At 38.2% G+C, this 12,372-nt stretch overlaps 1 protein-coding gene across 3 annotated transcripts; it reads left to right on the top strand.

Annotated features, from left to right (window-relative positions):
- The first annotated feature begins 201 nt into the window (after positions 1 to 201).
- On the top strand, positions 202 to 11,056 carry os9 (OS9 endoplasmic reticulum lectin). Of its 3 annotated transcripts, none has more exons than XM_071493341.1 (15): positions 215 to 446; positions 889 to 1,071; positions 2,763 to 2,826; positions 2,913 to 2,989; positions 4,356 to 4,454; positions 4,650 to 4,851; positions 5,152 to 5,307; positions 5,475 to 5,590; positions 6,097 to 6,157; positions 6,466 to 6,545; positions 6,666 to 6,869; positions 7,000 to 7,201; positions 7,602 to 7,769; positions 8,314 to 8,423; positions 9,363 to 11,056. In XM_071493341.1, exons 1-15 carry the CDS (start codon positions 243 to 245, stop codon positions 9,498 to 9,500), a joined length of 2,064 nt encoding a protein of 687 aa, XP_071349442.1. In that variant the 5' UTR covers positions 215 to 242; the 3' UTR covers positions 9,501 to 11,056. The 3 variants fall into 3 exon arrangements, with proteins under 3 accessions (XP_071349443.1, XP_071349442.1, XP_071349440.1); XM_071493339.1 differs by having other exon boundaries at positions 222 to 446; positions 6,463 to 6,545; XM_071493342.1 differs by lacking the exon at positions 7,602 to 7,769 and having other exon boundaries at positions 202 to 446; positions 6,463 to 6,545.
- Positions 11,057 to 12,372: the final 1,316 nt, after the last annotated feature.

Raw genomic sequence — 12,372 nt, 5'->3', positions numbered from 1 at the left:
GCCAATGTAAGCCTGGTTTCTGTCCTAAAGGGGTGGGTTTAAATTATGTCTACACAGACCCGGACAGCAGACACCAAGGTTGTGACAGTGATGCTCGATGTTACCAAGGGAAAGGTGCCGCCCCTTCACTGTGTGCCAGTGTGGGAAACGAACACACCCACAGAACTGGAAACCCGTTGACAGACACAAAACTCAACCAATGACAGGGCAGTGTTTGTCACGTCGACCAATCAGCTGCTACCATGTCAGGCTCCCTGGTGTTATGTTGTTGTGAGACAAATGGGGCTATGAGGATCATGGCTGTTTCATCGGTACGGTGGCTAAAAAGACTCTACGTTTTCTTGTCGATATGCCCCCTCTGTGTCTCTGCCTTCTTGAATTTGGAGGAGTTGAACGAGATGAAATATGGTATTCAAATTCTTCCCGATCCCGTCATCCTGGGGCAGGTGAGTGAGGGTGTACGGGGAAGCTAACGGTTGGCTTGCTAGCCAAAAAGTAAGCCATCGTTAGCTAGCGTTAAATATCGTTCAGTTTCGTTTAATAGCTTAACCTTAAACGCAAATAAAGAGTGACCTGACTGTTAGTTGGGTGTAGTTTATTTTAGAATATACAATTTGCTATTTGGCTAAGTTGTGTGTTGAAGCGTCAGTTATGGGGTTAATGCTGAAGTGACCTACGCAGCAGCCACTGTTGACAGCTGTCACAACACTTCCACCTACCTGTTACTTCTTCATATTAGAAATAACAAACCGTAATTATAGAAGAAAGACCAGGTAGTTAATACACCATAAATACTTTAGTATCTTTCAGCTAATGTGTCACATTGTCACTCTTAAAGATTACACACACACACACACTACAGTTTCCATGACTGTGTCTCTTCTTTAGACCAAGACAGAGGAGGTTATGATGGTGTCCAGTAAGTACAAGCAGCTGTATGAGTGTCGACTTCCAGCCCAGGCTGTCCGGTTTCATCAGGATTCTGCCTCTGAGCCAGACTCAGAGGGGTACACTGGACCAGACATCCCAGACCTCCTCAGCCCAATGCACAATGCCCCGTGTCTAGTGAAGGTTGGTTCTCAATTGCTTATCTGTGAGGTTTATTAATCCAATGCTGAATCTGTTTAGACTAATTAAATTTTAAACCTTAAACGATTAGAACTTCTTTTCATCCAAATCAAAGCTATTTTGATGCAAACGGTATCACACCGACCACCCGTTTCACTAAAATGTATTCAAGAAGATGGCTCTAAATAAAGTACATGTGTGACTGCACAAGAAGCACATCAAGTACTGGATCCTAATCCCCAAGCTATATTTAATGATAGGAAAGTGTTATATGATTTAATAATCATTGTGGTACTTTACAATTTACAAAACTATCTACTATGTACAAAAAGCATTGCCAACACAGTATAAAGATATATAATACAAAAATCCAAGAAAACTCCAAGGCACTTTCTTTTTTAAACAATTCAAATGTTCATTTATTATCATTGCATGGTAATGGTGAACCTAAAAACAAACTCTGATGAATTTCAGCAATGACCCATCATCATTCCCTGATGTAGGCTTGATGCCATTTAATTTGTTTCAAGAAGAGAGTGCCTTGGAGTTTTCTGGGATTTTTTTTCCTACATGTATCCCATCCAAAGAGCACTTCAGACTAACTCAATTTGAATCCAGTGAGCACTCAGACACAAGAAATTCTTAACTTACCTGTGCTCCTCACTGAGTAGACATTAAAGCAGGAAATGGTTACTTATAACACTACCCACCCACAGATGACAATGTTTTAAAAATGAACAACACAAGTAATTAATTTTCAGCTACACAACAAAGTGCAACCAAGGTACATTGAAATCCTGAATTGATGCTTTATGTTTTCACTGGTTCATCTTAGAGTTAGTTGAAGTTCCATCAACAATGTTGACGCATCTTTGGATTTACTAAATGGTCGAACCTCCTTCGCCCCCAATAACCTCAAAAAAGCTCTTCCAGTAGCTGCTGATCAGACCTGTATAATGTTCAAGGGGAATTTTGGACCATTCTTCCTTATAGACCTGCTTCAGCTGAGACGTACTCTTAGGATGTCTGGTGTGAGCAGCTATACTCAGCCCATTTCACCTCATCTCTACTGGATTAAAGTCTTGGGTCTGACCAGGCTTTTCCAACATATGGATTTTCTTTTGAAGCCACCATGGACACCATGCTCCATGCAAACATGCACCATAATTTGTGTGGTAGACTCTTGATCAGAGATGGCTCCAGTTAACATGTTTGAGCGTTTCTTTTTATAAGTCAAGGCAGCTCTGACCAGCATCTCCAATCTTGATTCATTGATTTGCCTGTGTGTGTGTGTGTGTGTGTGTGTGTGTGTGTGTGTGTGTGTGTGTGTGTGTGTGTGTGTGTGTGTGTGTGTGTGTGTGTGTGTGTGTGTGAGCACTAATGGCATTGAAAGGACACAGAAGCTGACTGGAATTTCCTGTTATGTTATCTGGGCTTTATTTTTTAATTGATATTGCAAGCATGTTTTTGAGCTTTTTGTTAGTCATTTGTAAGTTCCTTTTGATATCGATTTTAATCATCCCAATCATCATGAATCATGATTAACCAAAAAAGTGGACTTAAAACAGGAGTGGGATTTTAATGGGAATATTTATGATACTGTTGACGATATGAAGCAAGTAGCCTAAATGAAAAGGAAAATCTATCCTTAAATTACAGTATTTTGAAAGGTTTGCTGTCTGTGTTTCATTCAGACGAAGGACTGGTGGACATACGAGTTCTGTCATGGTCAGCATATCAGGCAGTACCACCTAGAAGGTGAGTGTGTTTTCAGTCTTTGTATTTTATTACAATTGCTCTACCAGATGAACTGACTTTGAAAGATGTTGTTCTTCTCTCCTCAGACACTGAAATCAAAGGGGACATTCTGTTTCTCGGTTATTATGAGTCTGAGTTTGATTGGAACAATGAAACAGCAAAGGTAAAGTTACCTCAATTTTGTGGTTGCATTTTCTTAAATCTCAGATTTCTTGTATACATTAAAAAGACAGAAAATGGAATTGCATGATTGTATAATATGTGCTAAACATTGTAGTTGTATGTGGCAGTGGGTAATATAAAGCTGAATAAAGCTGAGTCTAATTCAGTATGTGGGACACCTATAATTTGAATTTTCTCTCTGTTTTCCAATGTGATGAATTCCCCTCTCTAATGACATACAATGTCATTTCTAATTGCCCTCATAATTTGCTGAGATCTACTTATTTCATCCATAAGAACAAGAACCAGCTGTTAGTCTCGGTGCCACAGATAAAAAAAAAAGAAACGTATTAAAGCATCATGTGCTTATCTCTCAAAATCAAACCCAATAGACGCTCAGTTAAAGACAATGTGCAGGAAGAATGTATATATGTATTTTAGAGACTATCTCAGCCTGATACAGTACTCTTCACTAATGTGCATGAGGGATTAGTTTTGTTGACTTTTTTTAATTTGTCTTCTAGCTGTGATGTCTTATACAGAGGGCACATTATTTTACACAGTGTCAAATTGCCCAACAAGTGTACATGGCTTGTTCATTGTCATTGTCTCATAGAACTGTGGAGCCATTGATATGAGCTGTTCAAATGGGCTCTAGTTAAAACATAAGTGTCTTCTGAATGGAGATCTACAATTTATTAGATCAGAATGGGTTGCACCATGCAAACTAATTATTACTAGATATTAGCTGTTACAAAATATTTATACCTCATAACTGACAGATATAACTGTGTGCAGCTACCTGAACCAACTGACAACACTACCTTTTTATAGTAACTGTCAGAGGTAAAATGGAATATGTTTGTCATATCTTACCTGACAATGATGTAACCTGGGAAGACTATAAATAAGTGTTTAAAAAGATATCACAGTGTACTTCAACAAAAATCATGGTAAAATGATATGCCAGTAACGTAAAGACATGTCCCTCTCACTCTAAACTACATGAATAAGCTCTGAAACACATATTTTTCTCCAGCTATGTACAAATAATCTAGTAACTATATTTGCAAAGTATCAACAGGCAAAGTTTAATATATTGTTTGGTTTCATAAAACAGTTATTTTAGCTGATGCTAGTAGTTACTCAGAACTTAGACAGGACTTTACCCACAAACTGGGATTTGCAGATTTCTGTTGCAACCCAAATGCTGCCAGCTTTTAGTGATCATGACTATCTGTGGATCATTAGACCTGCACAAACATCAGAAGCACCATACTAAACATTTGGAAGATGCAATAAAACATGAATGGCCAAGAATATTCCAAATCAGTTGCATTAAAACATCTTTTCTGTTTGTTTCCCAGGCCTCCAAACAGCACAGACTGAAGCGCTACCACAGTCAGACCTATGTAAATGGCTCCAAGTGTGACATAAATGGAAATCCCAGAGAGACTGAAGTCCGGGTGAGGCATTTGAATTAAGAAGACATTTGTAACCCACACTGCCTACGTGGTTTTGGCTGTTTTTCCAATTTGTTTAAGTTCGGTTTCTGTTTTACCTCTCCAAACAGAGATGTGAAGTCAGAGTAAGGCAGTTTGCATATTGTCCCAAAGGAGAATCCTAGACACACCTAAATGGATTTACTCTATTGTTTCCAGTTTGTGTGTGAAGAAGGCTCAGGTGACTACATTGCCCGCGTTGATGAGCCTCAGTCATGTCGCTATGTGCTGACAGTTCACACCAGTCGAACCTGCCAGCATCCATTCCTGCGACCACCATCCACTGCCAAGCCCCAGGGTATCGTGTGCCAGCCAGCGCTAAGTGCCCAACAGTACATGGATTACGTCAAGGCCCAAGTCTGTGAGTTGACAAAAATGAAGGAGACTGTGATGCAACATTTGCAAACCATGTTGCCAAAAGTAATATCAGCTAGGGAGAAAAAAGGTGGGAAACATTGCAATGTAAAATAGTTTGACGTTTATTGTTAATTAGGTGTGTGGTATATGAAATACTGATGTATGTATGATCTGAAAAATAGTCATTTTGATTCCATTGTTTAATTTTAAAACCATAAAAAAGTACGGAGACATGACAGTGCTTTCACTCTTTTTTTAATTTGTTCTTTTCCTCCCCTTCCCTTCTTCCTTTGTCTGTTCCCAGCGGACACAAAGCGTAAAGTAGAGCAGATCTCAGAGGAGCTGAGGAGTCTTGATGAGATGTTGGCTGGCAATGAAGGGGCAGATGGAGCAGTGGAAGTAACAGCAGAGGAGATATCACCTGTACCCAGCGATGACTCAGACCACTCAGAAAGAAAAGGTGCTGTTTTACACTTAAGGGAAAATGTCCTTTAAAGTATTGTAGCAATTTGTCAGTGCACTAAAATATTGCACTAAATATTTTTTTAGCCCCGATCATGACTGGTGTAAACATTTTCACAAAGCCCAGTGGTTGTGACACGAATGGCTGCATTTATTTTGAAACAGACACTGCTGATGTATCTGAGGATGGTGGGTCAGAAGATGCAGAAGACTCTGATTTCTGGGAGGGAGTAACAAAACCAGAGAGTTCAAAAACAACTCCTTCTCAACAGGAGAGTCAGGTATAGAAACACTGTATGTCTTAGAATCAGTTCTCCCACTGAGTGAACAATGCCTTCCTGGAGTCTGTACATTTACAATGAATGAATGAATTAATTTACACAGGTTTCCTGCAGTGTTCAAGTTTTAAACAAAAAACTGTCCATGTCCACAAAATCAAAGCACTAATCATATTTGATTTCATTTACAATGCATTATAGCAACACTATATTGTGTTACATTGACAGTCTCATGTGCTTTCTACTTTGAGCTGACTAAATTAATAGACTATTGCTAAATATTATAGTTTATTGCTGTCTATATCCTCTAAATCCATGTTTACAATAACTGTCCACATGTATGTGAGTGTGTTTAAAAAAAAAAAAAAAAAAAAAAAAAAAAAAAAAAGGTCAAACTGAAGATTTGAATCAAGATTAATCTCCAGTTAGAACCCATTTGACCACTAGAGGGTGGAGGTCAACCACGTTCCCATTTCACACCACTAACCTTATTATTGTTTTCTTCACAGGCAGCAGAGGATGATGATGAATCACTTCCAGACAATGGAATCACTGATGATGGTGATGAAGGTAATGCAATTTGCCACTCTATCACACACATACACATGAGGAAGACCAATGCTATTTATGATTATTTTGATCACTTACAGCACAGCTCATTTAATATCTTCGGGTTGCTGCTTCAAACGAGCCACAAACACAATAACAAGAACCACAAAGTCTTTTATTTGGTGGAGTTTGCTGTCTAATTTGCAAAGCGAATAGCTGTACAAATGGAGTACCTAATGGTTATTAGTTTGCATTTATTTTCTGCATTCTATTTTCTTAGTGGTGGCCTTTGAGTGATCTCTGTCTTTGAAATTAATCTCTTTTAGTAGAAAAATTCAACTTTAAAATCATCACTGATCCAGCAGACCTGATGAAATTTGTCCAACACCTCAAAGAGAGTAACAGGAAGGTCAGTACAAGAAGTCTGTGATACCTTTTTTGTATACCCCTTGGAGTATAATTCTTTTTCTTTTCAGTGTATTGGTATTTCAATTCAATTAAGCTTTTTTTTTTTTTTTTTCATTTTTAGAAAGCACAAAACCAAGCCAAAAATCGAGGAGAGAAACCAACAAGTGACAGGGTCACAGAGACGCTCGGTGATGAAGAGAAAGATGAAGATGAACGTCTACTACAGGAGTTTGAGGATGAGATGTCTGACCTCTCTGTGCCATCTGATAAGATTGAAGAAATAAAGGAGGAAATGCAGAAGGAGTTTGACAACATTATAAATGAGGTTTCAGACCACAGATAATATGTGATTTTTAACACTAAGAATGATATATAGACATCATGTGTATTAAAATGTATTAGGCAGATCTCACATATAACAAAATGTAATGCCTTGGCTTTTCTCTGTCCTTTAGGCGCAGCAGGAATTGGAGACTGAGGGCCTGAAAGGGGAGTTTGATCGCACTCAAGCAACACAAACACTGGAGACGACACTGGACAAGCTACTTGACCATTTGGAGGAGAAAGACGTCCAGGACCAAGAGCAGCAAACAGCAGGAATTCAAAGAGCCAGAGACCCGACTAGGGGCAGCCCCAGCCTGGCTCCAAAGCAGCCAGGTAACCAGGCTGCGTTCCCTTCGGTGGCTACTCTGTGTCCACCTCCATCATCTTCTTTTTCATCTATATGTACAGTAGATGCTGGTTGTAGCGTTCTCATCCCAGAATAGATGCACACGTGGACTCATGATATCAGATTGATATTTTTTTATTTCTTTGGCTAGTTAGTGGTCTCTCCTCTGCTGCCATTGCTGTATCTGTGGGTAATTTTCAGTAATTAAATCAAAACTGAAATAATTGAGATCACTCACAGTAAATCAAATCTGTGATAATTGTAATGCTTACAAGACAGTGTTTTGGATTCCATTTTCTTGGCTCTTACCTCCTCATCCTGTGGCCCTGCTTGATGGGTTTTGAGGTGAACTGTGTTGTTTGTCCCTCTTTTGTCTCGTCACCCCAGACCAAGCGGCTGACGACCATGTTAAGATCAAAATTACTAAGTATAAGACGGGCAGCAGCCCTGATGGGGAGGTCAAAGTTCAGGAGATGGGCGAAGGAGACCCCCAGTGGCAGCACATAAAGGACGTGGTTAAAGAACAGCTAGAGAAAGCAGGACTGAAGGCCGAAGGTATGAAGGGGGGACTGCCCGAAACAGTCACGGCCTTTTCTCTCTTTCGTCTGTTATCTTGAACATACAGTTCTGTATTTATCTTCTCATGTTTGTCTAAAAGCGTACAACTGTCAGATTAAGGTTTTTCAGGTTTACCCATTCAAAAGACATAAATATCATGCTACTAGTATGAAGGGTTTCCCACATTTTTCATGCTACAAGATATTAAACACATGCATTTACTGAAGACCAAAATTAGTCTCAAGACATTAGACTGGGGACCTGTTAATTTAGGTATTTTTTCCTTATCAGAATTGCAAAATAAAGGATCATGACAGCAAAGAAAGTTATTACTGCAGTTAGCTGAGGCTTATCTTAAAGACAGAATGAAAGATGTGTCATCCATGTGTGTTCTTTCTTTTTCATCCACTGTTTTGTCCATACCATTCTTCATTATGATTATTTGTTGCTTTAACATGAGGCACCGTTTTCTTATTCAGAACAACTTGGAAGTGCATGTGTTTAATTAGAAAGTTCCCTTTTTCCACTGTATGTTTTTAAGGTAAAATTGAGGTGAAGATCTTGACGAGAAAGAATGCAGAAGAGGCAGGTGATCAGTGGCTGACTGAAGAAGATACAAAGTCCTTCAGGGAGCTCCTCATAAATCTCCTGGTAATTTCAGCTGTGATAATGACTTTTTATTGGGTTCAGGATCTTTGTAGCTAAGAGTTATGCACCATAACCATGTGTGTTTGCTCTAGGCTGTAGTGTTTGCTTAGTAAATAATTTCAGCTCAGAGACTTTCTTGTTCTTGTGTGTTCGTCCACCTGTGTAACAATTGCAAAACTCTGTAGATATAAATCATTAAGGTGTAGTCATGAAACATTTATAGTGTACTGACAGATTTGACTCGATCTCTTGGTGTAGAGTGGGTGCAAATGTTGGATTGTTTAAGAAAGTTACAGAAATGGTTGGAACATTTCTTTAGGTAACAGCTGTACTTCCATACTTAACTGAAACTTCCCTACTTGCACTTGCACTTGAAAAACCATTCATGTATAACAAGTTTGTAAAATATGGCAAAAGGTAAAGACCAATGGATCTAACAGGTTCACCAAGAGTTTCACAGGGTTTCCTGAGGTAGTTTATTGTTGAGCTACCTTCATAAAAGGTACATCATTAAAAATTGAATACACTTTTTTATGTTGGTAAAACATTCCACTTTAGGTGAGAAGTGCACTGTGCCATTTCCCACAACAGATGCTGCCTATTTGATGAGTATCACTATTTCAAGTGTCATCTATTGACTATATTTATCACAGGATGAGATGTGTAAGGATCTTGTGGGTCACACAGTACCTGTACAAACACATTTAACTCTTATCTCTCAACCTTTGCTGCACAGTCTAGAAAACAAAATTGTATGCGTGTGTGTTTTTTGTCATTGGTGTCCAGCATATCAGCATGGAGACTGTCATGTGTAATAAGCTCGCTCTTTTGTGGGAAACAATTTTACCTTTTTTTTTTTTTTTTTTTTGTCAGCAAGTCAATTAAACATTTGATCAGAAAGTTTGTGGTTGCTTTCTAATGTACCTTGTTTTCATCCCCCAGACTGGAGGCACAGAAGAAGTTTACAAGGAGCAAAAGAGGCAGCAGGAGTTGGAGAACAACTATAGGTTTGTGTGGGGAGAGTCCCAGGAGGAGTCCCAATCATCCAGCACCTCTGACTCAGATGATGTGGACATATGAGCTTGTTCAGTAAATTCACTGCACCTTTTGTGATGCTGAACTCCTGTGGAGACCAGCAGGGAGAGGGACTCTTAAGTGCAGCGGCAAATTTGAAAAAGAGCCCACATGGTTGAATTATTGCTATGAAACCTGGCAGATGATATCAACTCACTTGTTTGCACATTCAGAAAATCTGTCCGTGTATTTTGACTAGGCAATATGTGTCTTTAGTAGGCACCATTTATAAGTTGCACGATGAAACCGCAACATGTCAGCTGTACTTGCGCAGCTAAATGGAGTTATGCATTTTCCCCTTTTTTGATGGGATTCAGTTTTGATAGATGGCTTGAATAGCCGAGTGATACGTGTACCTTTTTAGAAATATTTCAGTGAGATTTACTGAATATTTGCAGTTAAGTTCTGATGTTGTCCGCAGCACATTGTGTGTCCACAGCTAAATTACTTCCTGCATTTCTTTGTTTGCACTCCCTTTGGCAAAGAAGTGACAACACACTGGATGAGTTTCCACAGGTTGACTGTATGTGAAAATGACAAAGAAAGGACAGATGCTAAGGGTTCATACCTCAGTTCCCTCTTGTCTTTGAAACTTTCTGGCACACTGTGTTTGGTGATAACATTATCAACAAACACAACAACAACATCCCGTGGCAGTTAATATTTTAAAACACAAATTTTAACATTGTTTCATTACAATATTTTGGGTTTCCCTTGGGTTGTCACATGCTATTAAAGGGATTTAAAAAAAGACACTTACAGGAGTGTAGGAAGAGAGAAATCTTTAAGTGTGTACTCTGTTTTTGTTTCCGACAAAACTCTCATATATTTAATTTACTCTTATTCGATTTGGAAAAGGAAAACAAAGCTACACTGTCAATTATATTCGGTCAACCAAAATAATGAATTGACATATACTCTTCTAAGGATTGTTCAGAGGTGTAATTAAAAGGGCTGAATTTGTATAGTTTATGTATAATTGTGGCTACTTGGAACTCAACCTGTACATAATTATTGCGTGGATATGTTTTTGAATTGATTTGTTGTATATTAGTACAAATTAAGGGAGACTTGAGTTGCCTGAGTAAATATGTTTAAAAAAATGTATGACTGTGCAATCTTAATTTCATTGTGGGACTTAGTCATACAGTCTTTTTCAGACACAGGACTAAGGCATTTGTTCCCAAAGACACCAGTGTCCAGAGGCTCAAAATCAGGCTGGAGTAAACAGAAAAAAGTTCCAGGCATTGTGGGTGTGTTTCTTTACTGAACCAGCTAAATTTGTCCTCTCAAAATGTCCCTGTATCACAACACTGGCTTGTTTTTAACCACCTCTTCAAATTGAGCTGGACAGGGAAACCCAGAAGTCTGTTGATAATCAGCTTCATAATACTGGTTATCCAGAGTCACCAGTGCAACCAAGGCTCAATGAAACCACATAACCCAAAGAGAGCCAGGCTGTGTTGACTTCTGTGATGCAGGCTCCAGCTCCATCATGCAGCTTGAAGGGAAGAAAATCAGTTTTAAAAACAGTTTTAAGATAAACTTCAGGTCTGCCTTAACACTCTGCATTAGTCATTGATCTTTACACTTCAGCTACACACATTTGTAAGCCATGACACAGGAGAGGCAGAAAAGACATATATTTATAAATATATTCTTGAATGTAGCTGTTTTACTGTATTAGGAATACCATATTGTCTTCATAGTTTGACAAAAGTCTATTTGAGCTGCCTTGTAAATATGAGTCTTTGAGCACACTTCATTGTTTTATTTTATTTTATTTTTTAAATAAAAATACCAGATATCATCCAGCTATTTATTTTTATGTTCTAATGTTTAATATTTATTTTGTTTGTTCTGTCTCCTGCACAAGATGAACATCCACATGCCCTCAGGATTTCATTTCATTAGATGTGACTGTGTGGATAAAATGATTCAGTCAGGTGCTGGTAAACAATATGAGAGTGACAGCTAAAGATTTGTTGTTGGTATTATGGATTAAGTTAACACCGATATTGTGTCTGTCATTCCAACCATCTCAGATCATCTTGTAGCTGCTATAAATTTGCTATAATTTACTGCCTTTTTTTTTTATATGAGTGTCAAGTAATTGACAAAAAACTTGGTGAAAGTGTTATTGCATCATAGCTGACATCACCAATTATTTTCATCATCAGTATGTCTCAATCATTTTCTTTATTAAAGGATTAAAGGTGTGTAAAATGTCAGAAAATAGTGAAAAACAACAAAACATTCAAATTACTTGTAATAATACTCAGATGATGTGTTTATTATCATAGAAAACTGGCAAATGTTCACATTTGAAAAGCAGGAACCAGTGAATTTGTCATTTTTGCTAAAAAAAAGTCGAAAAACAATTATCAATTCATTATCTGTCAATCATCTATTCAATTAATCAACTCTTCATTTTAGCTCAACAGTGCTGGTTGGTTGGCGTTGACGGATCAATCCTCAAAGTGTCGAAATTACCAATACAAAGTCTTGTTTTTAGTGTCCATACAAGTGTCAGAAGGAGTAAAAAAAAAATTCTACTACATTATACTACTCTTAGTGCAGAGGTGCCTTTGTTTGCATCTCTGTTACTGTTGTGTGCATATGTGCAGTTCTAACCTCTGAATTCAACTAATGAGCATTTGTGATTTAGCACTAAAGACTGTCTTGTGTTCAAAGATGCATGTGATGAACAGACATAAAGAAGAGGAAGTAACCTCATGCTCGACAAAATATTTAGTGGTAATCATGACTGACGTAAGTTCAGAGGCACCCTACTAATAGTACTTTCCCCCCATATATGATGACATTTATCACCCTGATATGCTCCGTGTTAACTGCAATAGCTGCTCTTAGCAATGTA

The sequence above is a fragment of the Trachinotus anak genome, unplaced genomic scaffold (genome assembly GCF_046630095.1).
Source record: "Trachinotus anak isolate AG129_WGS33_773 ecotype Australia unplaced genomic scaffold, CSIRO_AGI_Tana_v1 ptg000013l, whole genome shotgun sequence".
NCBI lineage: Eukaryota > Metazoa > Chordata > Actinopteri > Carangiformes > Carangidae > Trachinotus > Trachinotus anak.
This window is presented reverse-complemented; position numbering and strand designations above follow the sequence as displayed.

What these genes read in the sequence shown, in the direction of transcription:
- os9 (XM_071493339.1), top strand. Translation starts at nt 243, where the DNA reads ATGTCAGGCTCCCTGGTGTTATGTTGTTGTGAGACAAATGGGGCTATG. An exon ending in TTGACAACATTATAAATGAG is followed by an intron (nt 6,870 to 6,999) that starts GTTTCAGACCAC and finishes TCTGTCCTTTAG; the next exon opens with GCGCAGCAGGAATTGGAGAC. An exon ending in AGCAGGACTGAAGGCCGAAG is followed by an intron (nt 7,770 to 8,313) that starts GTATGAAGGGGG and finishes TATGTTTTTAAG; the next exon opens with GTAAAATTGAGGTGAAGATC.